Source organism: Archocentrus centrarchus, chromosome 17, assembly GCF_007364275.1.
Source record: "Archocentrus centrarchus isolate MPI-CPG fArcCen1 chromosome 17, fArcCen1, whole genome shotgun sequence".
Classification (NCBI taxonomy): Eukaryota; Metazoa; Chordata; class Actinopteri; order Cichliformes; family Cichlidae; genus Archocentrus; species Archocentrus centrarchus.
The window spans coordinates 22,488,601-22,506,576 of record NC_044362.1 but is presented as its reverse complement, the minus strand read 5'-3'; the positions used below and the strand labels follow the sequence as shown (position 1 = coordinate 22,506,576).

At 38.2% G+C, this 17,976-nt stretch overlaps 1 protein-coding gene across 4 annotated transcripts in view; it reads right to left on the bottom strand.

Moving 5' to 3' along the window:
* atp6v1h (ATPase H+ transporting V1 subunit H) overlaps window positions 1-17,976 on the bottom strand; it is a 31,741-nt gene that overhangs the window by 10,196 nt on the left and 3,569 nt on the right. Inside the window, exons 4-12 of one of the 4 annotated variants that reach the window (XM_030751213.1) lie at window positions 17,553-17,642; window positions 16,777-16,890; window positions 13,747-13,851; window positions 12,759-12,818; window positions 11,688-11,785; window positions 10,162-10,360; window positions 6,374-6,552; window positions 5,949-6,074; window positions 4,302-4,403 (exon numbers count right to left, since the gene is read on the bottom strand). In XM_030751213.1, coding sequence (XP_030607073.1) covers window positions 4,302-4,403; window positions 5,949-6,074; window positions 6,374-6,552; window positions 10,162-10,360; window positions 11,688-11,785; window positions 12,759-12,818; window positions 13,747-13,851; window positions 16,777-16,890; window positions 17,553-17,642 — 1,073 coding nt within the window. The remainder of the gene's footprint in view (window positions 1-4,301; window positions 4,404-5,948; window positions 6,075-6,373; window positions 6,553-10,161; window positions 10,361-11,687; window positions 11,786-12,758; window positions 12,819-13,746; window positions 13,852-16,776; window positions 16,891-17,552; window positions 17,643-17,976) is intronic. The other 3 variants (XM_030751214.1, XM_030751215.1, XM_030751216.1) reach the window with 3 other exon arrangements.

Sequence of the window (17,976 nt, the reverse complement as noted above, 5' to 3'; positions counted from 1 at the left end):
TGAACAATATTCTGAATGAAGGGTAATAAGACTGACGACAGACTAGACATACACTACTCATCTGTCAATTTTTCTTCACAGTGTTTTCCCCATGCTTCTTTACATGGTCACTGGGTCCAATCCGAGGGCCCATGAATCAAATTCCCTACTGCATCATGCTCTCAAATGGTACTTAAATTTGACTTTGGTGACTTTTGGAGACAGCTGCAAAAGCTGAAGTCCTCCGCCATCACCGTGTTTTGTGTACATAGACCTCCCCCAATGCATCACCTCCACATCAAAGGAACCATCTGAGGTCTTTTGGGAATCTGACTGGGATGCCTCCTGAATAGAGGAGCGGTTTCAGGCATGTCCAGCTGGAAGTTGGGATTATTTCTCTCGTCTAGCATGGGAATGTCTCAGTGTCCCCCAAAAGTATTTATTTACCAAGCTTATCCTTCAAGTAATTCTGATGACAGTTTTTGTTTCTAGAACAAAGACCTAGTCTTTATGAAAAATGTGCAGACTACTTCTTCTTCGTTTGCTGCCTCCATCTCACCCTATCCCTAGCATCCCCTTTCATCCCACCATCCCTCTGAGTGTCCTCCAATATCCGTCCACATCCAAACCAGCTCAGCCTTGCCTTTATAACTTTGTCTGCTCATCTGATATACTCATTTCTAATCTCGGCCACCTCCAGCTCGGCCTCATTTTTGTCAGTGCCACGGTCTCCACTGACAAAAATACATCATAGCAGGTCTCACTATCATCTTGAAAACCTTTGCTTTCACTCTTCTGTCACAAATCACCCCTGACACTCGTCTCCACTCACTCCGTCCTGCACTCTCTTCTTCACCTCTCTTGTGCATTGTCCATTGCTTTGGATGATTGACCCCAGGTACTTAAAATCATCACCTTCACAACCGCTGTTCCTTGCATCTTCAACTTTCCACCTGTCTCCCTCTCATCCACATACATGCATTATGTCTTGTTTCTACTGACTTTCATTCGTCTTCTCACGGGAGCATCCCTCCACCTCTTCAGGTTCTCTTCCCTCTGCTCTCTCACTACAGATTACAATGTTGCCTGCAAACATCATATTCTACGGAGACTCCTGCCTGATCTTGTATCAATGGAAAAAGACAGTCCACACACCGGAACGCTCCTAGAAAAATATTTAATTGCCTTCAAGGTGAAGTAACGTTTCGGGCATCCATGCCCTTCTTCAGACTTAATGACTGAATGCAGAACACATGTATATATACCCCGCCCACCATTCAAAATTATCACATGACCATGTCCGATTAAGGAAAAGGACATGTAGTAGTACATACAAAAAGGAAATATAAAATTGTAAAAAACTCAAGTGGATAGTCTAAAAGTAATCTCCAACGCCCTAATACATTTAGGGATAAAAGATGGTGATAAATAGACTAAACCGATTATAGCATATAAAAACAGAATACATACACGTGAACTGCACATAAGAGAAGGTCTTAATAATAAAGTACATGTTAAAAAGTATATGAATAAATAGTAAGAAGTAAATATAGTTGTACGAAAATGGTCATACAAAAATGAGATCAAAAAAGAAGAGAATTAACATACAGACTGACACAGACTACTAAACTGAAACTATGGAACAATCTAGGAGTGGCAACGTCCGTGATCCGCTTGTTCACAACAAAAAGGGTCTCAAATCAAAATCTTCATTTAGACCGTGCGGAGATAAAGTGTTAAGAGTATAAATCCAATATGCTTCACATCGCCTCTACGTAGTGGAGGTTTTATGGCCTCAACGCCACAATAATGTAGTGACGAGACATTATGAGAAACTTGTGTAAAATGTCTTGCCACTGAACTCTTACTGTCATGGTTCTGAATGTTGGACCGGTGTTCAGATATTCTGTTTTTCAAGGGTCTTGTTGTTTTCCCTACGTAGGCCAAGCCACACGGACATTTAAGTAAATAAATAACATTGGTGGTTCGACATGCAATGACTCCTTTTATTTTGTTGGGCTTCCCAGACCGAGGATGATGAAAAAAATTGGTTTTATGGGTGAAGTTGCATTGTGCACAGCAGGGTTATAATAGTTTTGGATTTTACATTATAGTTTAGTTTTAGTTAGTTTTTACTTTTTTTTCTCTAATTCAGTTAGTTTTAATTAGTTTTCAGAGTGGTTTTGCTCGTTTTTATTAGTTTTTATTTTTGGTTTCATGCTTAGTTTTAGTTAGTTTCAGTTAGTTTCAGTATTAGTTTTAGTATTTTCATACCTAATCAGGTGCAAGATTCAAGGCGCAAAAGTGACTACTGTGTAATGAAAACTTGACAAAAGATACAGTTTAAAGAAATATAGTCAACAACCAACTGTTCACAAGACATGCTAAATTTGTGTAATATTAAGGACACACATGAGCATAATCAGGGAGAAACAAAGAAAAACATGAACTCCCAAACTCAATAAATTCTACAATAAACTCCACAATAAACTTCAGCATCAGTGCAGCAGATTAATAACGCCTACATGTGGTGTTAAACAAAAACAAACTCTTTGAAGGAGTCAAAGCTCAAATCCAGCTGCATCCTGATGTTCTCACCACCTGAAGCTGCTTCTGTTTTGGAGCTAGCTTGGTTAGATGCTCGCTAATTAAACCTGCAGGGTCTTTGCGGCCTCTGTACACAACCTACAGAAGTTGCCGACCTCATGTCCGCATTTATGCTTGTGTAGCTGGATTGTGTGTGTTAATTACCTTGTGGTCGTGTGCAGGTGTTTGTACTCAAAGAACCTCCATACGGGACTCGGCAGACCGCAGCCATTACTTTGCGGACCAGCGCGGTGAGCGCACGCACATGCGCACTCACACAGTTGTCCTGTGGCGCTCCCAGCTTAAACTCGGAGAGCGGAAACAATGATTTCATATCAATCCACAAGGCTTAAAAAACCCCCCAAAAAAACAAGTAAATGAAAGTAAGTTTATCGATTATTTCAGTTAGTTTTAGTTAGTTTTGTAAACTCACAATTCAGTTTTAATTAGTTATCGTTTTTTCCTTTTAATTATAGTTTTTATTTATTTCAGTTAACGACAATGTTTTTTCAATTTCAGTTTTCGTTATTTCGTTCGTTTTCGTTAACTATAATAACCCTGGTGCACAGTGCCCGCATCGGTAATTACCTGGGGAAATATGCGTGAGGAAGCGGCTTGTTTTTAGAGGCGGGAGACAAGAATGAACTAAAAAATTCCTCAAGTTTGGGGGTCTCTTATAAACGAAGTGTGGAGATGCCTGTAGGCATTTAAGGGACGGATCTGAGCTGATGATATGCCAATGTTTATTGATGATGGCTTGTAATGCCCTAGAGAAGGGAGAATATTGTATAATGCAATTGATGCAGTTATCTCCATTTTTATGTTTGATGCTTTGTAAACTGTTTTGTTGGGAAAGCTGAGAAAATCGTTCTCGTGCCTCCCTGATCCATTTCACTTTATATTGCCTAGCGATTAGGCGTTTTACTAGGATATCAGATTGTAATAGAAAGTCCTGATTAGAGCTACAAATACGTCTAATGCGGTTGAACTGTGATAGAGGTAAGCTTTTTTTCAAAGTCGGGGGATGAAACGACTTACCATGCAGTATAGTGTTTCTGTCCGTGCTTTTGCGGTACAAGTCAGTGCCAAGACGATTGCCACTCCTGTATAATGATATATCTAAAAAATGCATTCTGTTGGCATCAAAGTCCATAGTAAATTTCAAGTTACAGTCATTATTGTTCACGAAATTTAAAATGATCTCGTGTCAACCTGCCCATCACCACTGCAAGCAAGAAGGGGCTTTAAGCATTAATATATATATATTGATTGTGGATGTTCACAACTATCAAATTTTTGAGCAGTCATTCATTTATTTAAAAAAAAAAAAACTATGTAAATGTGACTTAAGTATGTAAAGTACTACTACTGGCAGTTGAGATGACAATTATGCTCTTATAAGCTGTCTGCCAACCACCATTAAATAATTAATAGAAGAAGAAAATGTTAATTCCAACATCAGATCAGTAAAACGTGAGCAGTGCAGTCAGATTAGATGTTACTGTATAAAAGGAAAAACACACAAAGCCTTACGCCTGCCAAAATATTTGGAGTCAAGGACAAACTCTGCTAGGTAAAGCCAGCACAACACAACTCTATCACAACTACGGGCAGTTATTTGAGGCTGACTGGGTGGGAGGTGATCTTCAAAGTATAGTCAAATAGTTTCCAGTCAATATCTAATAGCATTTATGCTTAAAACGTCCATCTTAATTTTTTCAAGAAAAATATCTCACCGTTTACCACGTGGATAATGTCGCACATATTCTCCAATATCATGAGCCGCCACTGCTATAACTTGAGGATCATCAGACACTTCCAACAGCCTTGTCAAAATCCTTTCAAAGAAACAGATAAAAGAAAACATCAAAAGGGAGACGTCTATCTGAATGAGAAGATTCAATCACACTTTATTCTTATTGATCTGAATCACATATTTTTAAGATGCCTGTAGACAAAGACTTATCTGAGAAAGCTTTCAAAAATATAAGAGCTGAGATTTTTTTCTTTAAAGCAGTTTTGGAAGTAGAAATTTACTTGTTCTCACCAAGCCAAGGTTAGTGTTACTTTAAAACCAAGGAAATCCCAAACACTAAAATGTAAATCTAAGGATATTAGACATAAAGCATGCAGTGAAAAAGTGGCATCTTCAATGTGAAATAAAGCCTCAGTGAGATTTAGGGAAAATAGTAAAAAAAAAAAAAAAAAAAGAAGGGTAATTTAAGCTGAGGTGACAGGTGAGCTGATTACAGAGAGGGGACAGTGATGAGACAATGAGGACTTTTACAGAACAACAGTGCATGAACAGAATAATGAAGAGAACACACACCAACAGATGTTTTATCTCTTGTGATCTCAGTTCTTTGATTAGACACACACCTGACGCCAGTAAGTGTAGGTCATAGCTGATAAATGTATGGCGTGAGAAAGGCATCACCAGAGAAGTGATGGTGAGTTCCGTGTAAAAAAGGATTTTTCCATAACATGGGTGATAGCTGTATCTAGTCACGCCATGAACGGCTGCAGGCTGTCCAAGTGTTTTTCCACTGAACCGGCACTCGGCAAGGTAAAGTTATTTAACTTAATGACAAACCAAAGGAATGACCCTGATGTCTTCAGCTTTTGTATTTCATCATTTTTTTTCTCTTTGTACCATTAAATCCTGCAAAACTAATCTGCCAAACAAATAGTACAGCAGTCTGAGACACCTGTATTTAGTTATCTCTAATTAAGCTCCACTACTGTGTTGACAAAGCACTGCTTTTGCTATGAGACACTGCCTGCCAGTGGAAAGCTTTTACTGTTAAGTGGAAATAGTGTGAGAGGTTCAGTTTCACTCTGATACGGCTTAAAGTGATCAGTAAACAGTAAAAGAAACTTCAAATGTACTGCTGAGGAGACAGCTAGGGAGAAGAGCCCATCACAGGTTTGTTGTGGCTCATCTCTGTTATCCAACTGATCAAAAACAAATTTTGACCTTAGCAAGGAGTTAAAACTCTGTACTCTCTGGCTGAGACATTTCATTATAGAAACAAATTGGTCACTGACCAGCTGCCCTTGCCAAGACAAAGTGTTTGAATATGTATACCTTTGTAAATTAAATATTTGCCATTGTCTCATCTTAAATACAGATTAGAGAGAAGGAAAAAAGAAACAAAAAAAGAAAAAAACAAAAACTTGACATTTTTTATTTATTTTCTCTTGTGGTGGAAATAGTTAAGGAGTGAAAAATCATAGCCTGTGTGCCCTTCAATATCTGAACAAGCTGCACTTTGAGAACCATTGTCCATCTGCTCTTACTGAAGTGTCAAGGTAATAATAAATCAACTTTTTCAAAGGCCATGGAGAAAATGAGTAATCTCCTGACAGCACATGCTTCTTACTTGAGCAGCTCGTAGTTCTTCTCATTTAAGCGGACAGCGTTCTCACGCCAGAACTTCTCCGACTTGTGGACAGGACTCCACTCCAGACGGCCAGATTTGAGCTCTGAGCTGTACTCATCAAATGAGCTGTTGATCAAATATAAAAAAATATCTCAGTTGAGTGAAAATGAAGTGAAGAGGAGTGACTTGAGAATTGTAGTGCAACACAGTTAAAGTAAAGAAATAATATATGCAAATAATAAAGGCAGCAATCACAATTACTGCTGCAGTCACAGCCTTTTTAAAAAAAAATAAAAACATCCTAGATTAAAGGATGGCCACACATATGAATTATTATTCTTAATTCTAAAGAGCATCCTAGTTCCAAGTTTTTAGTAAGCTAAAAGTGAATGCATGTTATTCATGAAATGAAGTCAGTTAGGTACCTGAGGTCCTGCACACTCTCTCCGAGCCTTTCAAGCAGGAACTTAATGTCCTCAGTGATGTCCTCATCGTCATACTTCTGCTGCTCAAGGTTCTCGAGCTGCTTCAGCACCTTGCACTGAATCATAGCCAAGGCATACTCCTGACGAGTCTCCCTCTCTGCTGACTTCTCCAGGAGATTCTGTCAAAGAAAATAATGAATGAATGAATATTAATTCACTAATATGAAGAAATCTAGTTGTGTTCTGAATCAGACAGCACAAACGACTCAATAAATGAACAGGCAAAGAGTAGCAATTCTTGCTAAGTGTCCATAAAACAACAAATATGACCTTAACCTCAAGCACAACTTGGGTGAAGACCCACTTGGTGCTCATTGTGTGCAAGTTTGACTAAAATTTGAACAATATTCTAGGAGGAGTACTGATTTTGTGAATGGTGGACAAATGGACGGACAAAGGACACCTGACACAAATCAATGAGCAGGACATCTCTGCAGCATTATTATAGCACACTTATTTATTAGTTAATCATTACTTTATGACTGAATCACTCTGAGTACATTGACACTTGAGATACTGGTTGAATGTCTGGTTAATTTATTCAGAGCTGTTTCTCAGCTGATCTTGGAAATATTCTTTATTAAATCCATCGTATCCACTCCTGATGTTAAACAAACTTTAATAAAAGTTTGAATTGTGTCCAGTGGAGATAATGCTTTTCAGCATACACACTCTTAACCAGGATTCAGGTGTTGGGAGTGAGTGTGAAGTGAAAGAAAAGCAGAGTTGCCCAGCAACAAGAACACAATGTTCAAGTATTATAAAAGCTATTTTTGACATAAAATCTGTGGACAAAGTTCTAGGAGCCCAGTCTCAGGCTTTAATGGAGAGAAAATTGTGGTGACAACACTTGGAGTGAGTCAAAGGAGAAGAGGCTTCTGCACTGGGACTGAGATAAAGGGACTCGCTCCATACCCTGACTGGCCCCTACAGCCAACACTGAGAGCAAAGCTACAACTAATATCTGACAAATGCTTTGTCACAGTAACCTGCAATGTCTTCACAAAGATCAAGTAGACCGAACAAGCCAAGTCACTCCAAATATTTAGAGCCTAGCTGCCACCAACGGGCGCGTGACTATAAGAAGGTTCAACATTTTGGGGCCTCAGCTGATTATTCAAAGCAAAAGTTTTAGTGTCACAGTTAAGCTAATGCTAACACATCACAAACACAGCAGTACCGCCTTTGAGGATGTGTTCAAGGACTTCCAGATGGTCTGGATAATAAGTCACTTTCCTCTTCCCATGTGGTGAGCAAAATCATTTGCATAATTAGGACATTTGGGACAAATAGCAACATGCAGAAAAATGCTGAATATTTTTTGGGAAAATAATCTTGAAATAATCTCAGTCTTCTAAAGATTGCGGAGCCCCTGGGTGTCAACAAAACAATACTCCATTTGTTGGAGAAAAATTGTGTTTTGTAGCTCTCCTCTCAAACACATACTGTACAGCAAAAGTTGAAGGACTCATGAGAAAACCTGCTTAACATGAAGCTGTTAAATTCTCCATGCACCACTGCTTTTAATTAACTGTAATGTAGCAGTCATACTTAACAACAAAGTTCTCAGTGAAAAAAAACAAAGTCCCTTTCTTTATGGGTACATTTACAAAACTTTGACATAACAGTTGTACTGGCAGACGTGTGATGAAAATGCTTTGGGTGGAAATTAAAACTAGAAACACAACTGGCGGTTGACATATGTATAAAACAGGATGGCATGTCCCCTAATATTTGGTCTCAAATAAATTTCTTTCAGCAAAAATGAAGAAAAAAAAATTGTAATACTGACCCAGATTACAATGACAGCAGTGAATACCTTCCTCAACTTTAGGTTCTAAAATGAGCTCTGAGCTCATGTTTCAATCATGCAATCAATGACATTTACGACACCATTGTGTTCTGAGCAAGGTCACTGAAGCTGTCTGATGCTGCTGGGTTGAAAAAAAAAAATGAGAACAAGGCTATAACTGAAGTTTTATTTAAAGAACCATATTTTCCTTTAGGCCACAATGCACCAAGCAGAAAAGAATATTTTGTCTGGTATTCAAGATGATGTGTGCTGAGGGTGGTCAGGTACTGCAGGCTGTCAATTACAGTATGTTTAAGCAGAGGATCCTTGCTGTCATCTGTGTTATTAGTATGCTGTCTGTGTTTTACCGGAAAAAAAAAAAAAAAAAAAGTCTAAAAATGTCATTTCAACACTTTTTTTTAGGCACAGTAGTGAGCTTGACGAAGACCTGAAAGTTACCACATTGATTCTAAGTGGATTTCCTATATGTTGCAGACTTCCACTGGTCAGACTCTCTCTTAGCTCTGCAGTTAAAAAGCACATTAGCTGAAAAAAATACGGCCTGTGCCATTAATTCAGGTTTGTCAGTGTCATACTATAGGGATTTCATTACCTGGCTTAATAATAAAACAACAAAGTCCAGAATGTAGCTCTGTAGACTACATTAAATATTCAATAGATGTTTTGAACAATCACAGCAGGGAGTTGAAAGGGGTGCACAATCATAAATTGCATTTATGTATCATTTATGGCCCTGCTTCTTTATAGGCAGCCTCATCTGTTGATTTAGAGTTGCCATTCAGTTTCCTCTTCTTGCAGTAAAGTGCAGAACCTAATTGCATACAAATGCAAATGTGCTGTGCCAGAGTTTGAAAAATGCATGTCCTATATGAGCATTAAAGTGCTGTGATACATGACTGACATGTTAACAAACACCTGTCCATTTACTCATCTGACAGTTACAGATCTCATTAAGTCCAATATTGACCATGTTTTAACTCAGTTTTTGGTCTCCACCAACTTGAGGTAAATATCTGTCTCTTTAGCGCCACTGCGCTCACCAGCTAACTGCTAATTTTGTCTGTCTGCTGTTTGGTGCTTATCATGTAGGATAAAGTTGTTTTTTTGTTTGTTTTTTTCCAACAAACAGCAGCTAGCTATAGCAGTGTGACACAAAGAGTCTTGAGAGGATCAAAAAAATAAATAAAATTGGGGAAAACTGTAGATTTACAGTTGCGATCAGGTTTCAGAATGGATAAACATGACTAACAATAGGCTTCTGGAATGGCCTTCCCAAAGGCCAGAACTCAACTTTATTGAAAATTTCTAGACTATGCTTAAAAGCTGGGTCCATGTAAGAAAACCAACTGATTTAAATGAACTCGACCAATCCTGCCAAGAACAGTGGGCAAACATACAGCCAGATTTATGGTAGAAGCTTGTTGATAGCTGCCAAAAGCATCTAGTCCAGGCGCAACTTGCTATAGAACCTTTAACCAAATATTGGTTTTAGCCTGTATGTATACTTTTGACCCTGTGTGAATTAGGGAAAATCCAAAACAAATTCAAACTTGTGCAGCCAATTCTTTTTTTTTTTTTTTAAGTTATTGAAGATGTAGGTTGTATAATCATCACATCCTGGAAAAAGAATAGTTCAAATAAATAACCAAAATTACCATGACATTCATGTCCACGATGAGTGTTTGTTTCTATCTGGGTTCATAAGCATCACAAGTGAACCCTTTCATAATGTTACACTGTCATTTAAGACATTCTAACTAATTATAGCCACTTCACAAACTTTATAGCTCTAGGAGCTCTAGATCCCTAAAACAGAGGACAAAGGACAAAGACAAAGCACAGAGAAAATGCAGATGCAGTTCTTTCAGTGGGAAGTTCAGAGGCACATATAACAAGTGAAAAATTCTGCACCAACCCTGAAGGCAGCCAGAATGATTCGAGTGACCTTCTCCTTGACAGACTCCTGGAGGATGTCAGACAGGGCAGGCACTACGTTGTAACGTCTCAACTGTTCACAGAGCTGAGGACTGAAAGCCAGGAGCCAAACACAGAAGATCATCTGGTACTGGAGCTGGAAGCCACACTTGTTGCTCAGCACTGCTGTGATGCTTAAACAGAAAAAATAAATAAACGAATAATATAAATAAATAAAAAGTAAAATAGACCAAACAAAAGTGCTGGGAAAAGAACCAGCAGTCGTAACTACTAGCTGTTTACTAATGGGAGAGCTTTCACAGATGTGTCCCTACATGCTGCGCCTCCATTATCTGTGATGCTGGCTGAGAATGAGATGTCAGGTACATAATAAGTAAACAGATGCTTCTGACTTATTATGGAGAGTATGGTACTAATGATTACAGCTAAACAGAAAGTCATACATTTGCAGAAATAGCTGTTAAGTGCAAAGATGCAAATCTCATAAATATGAAATAATTATCTGAAACAAATGAAGCAGCAAGGTGCTGGTGAAAGATGATGTGAATCATAAATAATTTGTACCTCAAATTTTGAACCTTTCAATGGTGCTTTGTCTAACTCAGCTTTAGTAAGCATGATCCTTTTGGCATTCCTAATCATTTAAATGGAAATTGTATACTTCACATCCAAGGGGCTATTTTGGGAGGGGCTTATCAACACTGTGCTATTTTTTTGGTCAATTACAGACTAATTTGTCACAAAAATTACTATGTTATAAAGTATGTCAAATTGGAGCATGTGTGGCTCTGAAACTCTTATTATACGCCCAGTTTTGTTAACAGTATGTTTAATTTATTTCCATCAAGGCAGAGATTGCACCTTCTTCCTACAAAACGATACATTAGGTTTCTTTGGTTTTTGTACTAAATATAAACTTGCTATGGCAGTCAATAGTTTAGTTTGTGCAGCTTTCTGCTGTCTGTATGAAATATTCCACCTTATATAGTGCTTACTATGCAAATTAAGACAAATGTAGATGATTGCAAACAGCCAGTCATTATACTACAATACAGCGTATGGTTTGGGTAAAAGGGATCAGTTGGAGGGACGCACTACTGAGTCTATTATGTTGTTCATAATCATGCCCATCCAACCATCAGACATTCAGAGGCAGACTCAGCAAAGAGCCTATCAAAGTCCTATCAAAAGAATAATTTTATACATTGAAATAGTGGATGAAGTATAGACGTAGAGCTGAAAAGCCTGTAAAAAAAACAAAATTTAATGGCTCCTGCTCTTCAACTAGGTGAATTTTCTGCTTTTCCTTTCAGTCATTTTGTTCACCTAGAGGTCTGCACTGTTGGCTGGAAAAAAGCCAGCATTATGATGCTGTCACTCTGAGATCTAAGATTATTTCCTAAACTTTTACAATGGATATAGAGACCCTCTGGAAGGATCTGTGCTTTCAATCAGAACTATAAAGAACAGCAATTTTAAGGAACCTAATACACATGCTTCACTCACCAGTTAACTCCATCGGCTTCTACCCAGGCAAACCTATATTCATTGACCCTCAGCATCAACTGAAGGCACCCAGCCACACACTGGACATACTGAGAACTCTGTAAAAGACAGTAATAAACATTTTCTCAAACATTAGCATAAGTCTGAGCTGGGAAACCAGGAGAACAAAAACAAAATGTTAGGAAGTCAAATACATTTAATGCAGTTCTGAAACATGAAGAAGTTGATGAGCAGAGACAACACATAGAAGAAAACCACTCCAAAACTTGCATTACAGTCACCTTTCAAATCTGAGGCATTGCACATGCAGTCTTTTTCATATGAGTCCATCAACACATGCTAGATCGCACACTAACAGTACAATACAGAGCAGCAGCAGGGAAAACTCTCATCACACCTAAGCAGAATAATGTAAATTGAGATTAGAGTGGAAGAAGCTGAGAGGAGAAAATTGATCGCATTAATTTGTTATTTTAAAAAGGCTGGGTAAAAGCAAAGAAGTCCAGCAAGAGAAACAGGCAGCAGTGAAGAGAGAAGAGCGGAGAAGCAGAGGTTACCGGGCTGAAAACGCAGAGAAAAGATGATGAACAGTTGTTAGATAGCTGTGTATACATTTCTGAGCACACTTCTCAGAGTAATTATATTTAGTAAAGGTATGGGATATAAAATGGTAGGATGCTGCTGCTGTGCAAATGCTTTTTTATTTTTCCCTTTTTACTCCAGTGTTCAGGAAAAGCTGTTTGTCATGCGCTTTCAGTATTAAGAACTGGCTCACAGCATGCAATTTTCACTCAGACAGTTAAAAACAAACAGTGGCAGCAAACACCATGCTGTCTAAATGGAGAATTATTTCTAAAACTTCTCATCAGCAGACCCATTTCTCCAACCATCTGGAAATATAAATGAAGATCTTGAATGCAAGAAAAGGACGGGGCAGAAAAGGGGGTGGGGAGGGATGTGAAAGTCCAGTGACAGCTGACAGATGCCAGCTTGCACAAATCCTGCATTTTTTTCTCTCTCTCTTATGGGAAGCACCAAGGATGGCTGAAGCTGCACTTCACTCATACTCACTTCACTGGGAGAAATAGTTCCTGCTCCAATGCTTGTTTCAGGACCTGTACCATGTAGATTCTAATGAGAAATAAACAAAAGAAAGAGGTGCAAAATTGTTCATAGGTCATCACTTCAAGCTAAGTTATAGAGGCAGTGGAGTACATGGTATGCAATTCAGGGACGGCAGGTGCTCACTGATTTGTTGCCTGGCTGTTGGGGACGAAAGGAACACCAAATGCAATTTCAAGAAGCAGTTTTAATAACTCTCAAAGACAAAAAATGTTAAACATGAACAGTGACAAAAGCATGTTTTTGTTAAAAGTTGGATCTTTATCACATCTGAAGACTTTGAGGCTATGCTGAAAATACCGGTGTACAATGGAGATGCACAAAAGAAACTATAAGTCAATATTCTGCTGTTTTATCATCCCACTCTTTATTGCATGCATCTGCCAAGGCAACACTACACAATCTCAAGGTCTGACAAGCCTGTTCAAACTCAATATCAATACATTCTATTAATTCGAACAAGGTTTCCACTGTGAGCCCAAAAACAGAATAAAATGAAGACAAAAGGAATAGGTGGAAATTGTGAATTACTTTGGCTTTTTATGATACTGGACTCTGAAAAAAGGGAGTAAATTAAACCCCACATAAGAAAGAGGAACCCAGTGTCTTGACAGGCTTAGAGCCCACATCTAATATGTTAGTAACCCATGAAATGATTCAGGAAAAAAAGTGGGAACAATTTCATTGCAGCTCCAAAAGTTGATCTGAAAACTAATGTTACCAACATAGAGTCCCAATGAAATGGATCTTTCCTGACCAGCATTATGAAATGTGACAATTGTATAAACAAAAAACAAATGACTAACAGTTCTTGTTTTACATGCAAGTTAATCACAATCTACATGGCCATATAAGCTGAGAACACCTTTAACTCTGAATTTAGAAAGCATTTTAAACACCACAATATATTTTTACAATAAAACTCGACTCCATATACCTGTGAGCTGAGTTGGCTTTTGATCCAGTTGAAGTAGTAGTTCAAATCACTTCCTTCCATCAGATCGCGGCCCCAGGCAGCCAGCTTAGCGATGATCCTTGCTGCCTAATAATAATAATGTAGGGCATTTTACATTATAATTTCACCCAGGAATAGAAATTTACAGCAACTTCTCAATGACATGTATTGACAGACCAAAGTGTATATAATACAATATATGTTATTTGTTATATTACTTTAATAGCAATTTTTGAGGTTTTTTGCAACTTTGAAATACTAAGATAAAGAAGCTTAATTTGTTTGCATGTTCTCCCTATGCCTGTGTGGTTTTCTCCTGGTACTCCAATTTGCACTACATGAATATATGGCTAAAAATGTGGCATGTGGTCTAAAGCAAGTGGTGCTGCTTTTCTAGTAAGACTAGAAAATTGGTACATAATTGCAAGAACCGAAATGCCCATTATTCACTGTTAAAAATAAATAAATAAATAAACACTTTGAAAACACATCACATCTCTGGGAAAAAAAAAAATCATGCTGAATATTTATACTGATATGGACTGGGTAATGTGTTAGGAATGAAATGTTGCCACATTGTTTGATGGAAATGAAAATTATCAACCTACAGAGGGCTGAATTCAAACACTCAATGAAAATCAAAGTGAAAACTGATGTGGCACGCTAATCCATTTTGCAGAAATTTAACTGCAGCAACTCATGCCAATCGGGCTCCACGGTGCTGGGCAGTGAGCATAGGGCCCACTAGAGGACATCGGACCCTCAGGCCACCCTCATGAAGTCTGTTTCTGATTGTTTGGTCAGAGCCATTCACACAGTGGCCTGATGGAGGTCATTTTGTAGGGCTCTGGCTGTGGTCATCCTGTTCCGCCTTGCACAAAGGAGCACATACTGGTCCTGCTGATGGGTTAAGGACCTGCAACGGCCCTGTCCAGCTCTCCTAGTGTTACCGCCTGTCTCCTGGAATCACCTCCATGCTCTTGAGACTGTGCTTTGAAACTAGGGTTGTGCAATTAATTGAATTTTGATTTTGGCTCCAAATGATCACAAAAACAATGTAATCGACAAAAACCGATTATTATTAAAATGATATCACATTACGCTCTGCAAGTATACTCTTAGGTTGGAATTATGCTTCTGTATCGGGTCTTTGCGGGGCTTAGGCCATAACTGAAAACCCATCTGAATCCGACGCAGTAACCTATAGCGTAACGTGACGTGCACCTCCTGAGAAATGAAAACACTTTAGGTTGACACAGTCCGCAACGATTCTGATTGGCCCGTTCAACACCACAGATTCCTCCTCTGAACTTCCGACTACTTTTCCTCAGAGTTTTTGAATTTATCAGTGAGAGAATAACAATAATCATCTCAATATAAGGAATAATTATCATAGCATCAATATAAGGACTCACAAATGTCAGCAAATTCCTGTAGGGAGATTGTCGAAACTATTGGAATGAATGTGAGGGAATGAACAAAGATGTGGAAAAACTAGAGGAACAAATATGTTTACACCCCAAAAAAAACAAACAAACAAAAAACTAATGTTGTGGCACTAAAATGTGATCAAATTTATTTGGTCTCAATAACATGATCCAGTTTCTTCCTAGTATTATTAGTCGTGATAACTGACATTACCTTTCTATTTATTTATCTATTAATTATTTGTTTATTTTGCACCAGATTTCAAGGTACTGACTGTTCTTTAGGTGCAAAAAATGCAGTGTGTTTACAAAGTCAATGAGTAATCGTGTTAAATAATCATATTTCAATATTGACCAAAATAATCGTGATTATGATTTTTTCCATAATCGAGCAGCCGTATTTGAGACACAGCAAACCTTCTGGCAACAGCACGTATTGAGGTGCAATCCTGGAGGAGTTGGACTACTTGTGCAACCTCTGTAGGGTCCAGGTATCACCTCATGCTACTAGTAGTGACACTGACCCTAGCCAAATGCAAAACTAGTGAAAAAAAACAGTCAGAAAAGATGAGGAGGGGAAAAAAATGTCAGTGACCTCCACCTGTAAAACCATTCCTGTTTTGGGGGTTGTCTTATTGTTGGCCCTCCAGTGCACCAGTTGTTAATTTCATTAACACCAAGGAAGGTGAAACTGATCAACAACCCCTCTGCTACTTAACTGACCAGCTCAATATCCCAGAAGTTTAACTGACTTGATGCAATACTCTGATTAAAAAGTGTTCCTTTAATTTTTTTTTTTGAGCAGTGTACGATCGGGTCTTCTATGACCAGAGAAAAAATGGATTTTATATTTCATTTAAACTTCAGTGAAAAGGAGAAATAAAAAAGAAGGCAGAAATATGAAATCCTTCAGTTAAATAAATTTTAAATTTAAATAGCTTGTCTATAGACCCTTCTAAGTTAACACAGACTGTGATTTATAGTCTGCATGTAGTTGAAACAATGATTGAGGCCAGGGCAACTAGCTCATAAGCAATTTCAGCTTGGTAAGTGTTCTGTGATGACACAGGAACAATTTCAGTTCTCCAATTTCCTCCTAGCCAGGAGAGAAACGTCAAGCCTGTAATTTAAAAACCAGGCTCAGCATGACAGTTTGATTGAGTTAAGTGCTGTGTCATAGACTTGGGGTCACATTATGCCCACCTGCTGGATGCCATCTGGCTGGTATTCTTAATTAAGCTTTGCCCTATCATAGTACTCAGTTTGTCATTAGGTGTCCATTCTTTATTTGAAAAGGGTGGCAGAAAGAAGTCATTACATTTAATTGCCTGTTTTTAAGGAAAACATGGAAGGTTGCTTTGTGAGGAATTATTGATCACTTGCTGTGATTAGAAAAAGAGACATTTGTAAAAAATTTATAGCTGTAAAAAAATGGAATGGAATGCACCATCTAATTTTTTAGTATTCTATTAAGTACACTATGATCCTACTTCATAAGACAGCAAATGTTTTCCCACCTGGGTCACAGTCCACTGTGTACACATACTTGACCTAGAAAATGCTGCAGGGTTTGTTTCTAACTCACCATGTGGACAGTAAAGAGGTCCTGACGATTCAGCATTGGAAGAAAGTAGGACCAGGCGGTATTTTTTGTCTTTTTGGCATAGTCAAAGAAGATGTTCACCCTTTGATGGTTTTCCTGCAAGACAATAAAAATAAAACTTACTTGGATGAGTTCTTGGGTTGTCATGAATGCTAAACAACTACCTGTATGAAGGAAAAAAAAATCTATTTTTTAGAAAATTATATTTTGAGGTGAACTCTCTCATGTTAACACAAAAGTGATTGTCATGACAAAGTTTGATTATCAAAGGCTTAATCAGTTCCACTTTCTATTGGCTAGTGATGTATCAGCAGTGGTTGCTATCTGTGCCAGTTTTCTTCAGTTATCTCTGTGGATGCTGAGATCCATTTTCCAGGAATGCAGCACAACCCCTGAGATTTCAGACCACAACTCCCCTCAGGCAAGCCTACAAATCCACTTGTTTAAAAATGTAAATCTCCATTTTAATTTTCAATAATTACTAAGCCACACTTCAGTTTTGTCTAAAATTCAAGCACAAGGGCAAACTTCAATATTTCCATTTTAGCGTTTCCAAAAACTTGACCAAGGCTTTGAGTGCATGGAAAATTGAAATCACAAATTTGTCGGGTAAAGCAATGAGATTTCTGGACCATTCATGCCCTCTAAACCGCCATATATAAAGAGCATGAATCTCAGAATCTCTCTCTGTCTACATATATATAAGGTTTGTACATGCATATCCCATTTGCCCAAAGTCAGTGGTTCTGTCTGTTTACCTGCAAGGTGTCATCAATCAGAGTCAGGATGTACTGGACTGTCTGTTCTTTGGAGATATGGGCCATCAGGTTTAGAAAGGTCTTTGCACACTGAGCAAAAACAGGGGGGAAAAGAAAGCACACACGTATTTTAAAAATTCTGCCTAGAACCTCTGAAAACAATCCAGCTAGGGTCAACAAAATGCAAGCCAGTGTGTCTGAAATAGCTTAGTAGGAATTCAATTCACAGCAAGCTGCGATGTTACAGATAGCAGAACACCACAAACACAAGAGGCTTCACTGACGAGGGCAAGTCACCATATAAACAGTGATTAACAAAAAGAAAGAAACAAGACATGTTCAGTCTTTTGGAAAAATTATACAACTATATTATTATATTATACTGTATTGTATTATACTATGAAATGCTACCACAAGACTTTTG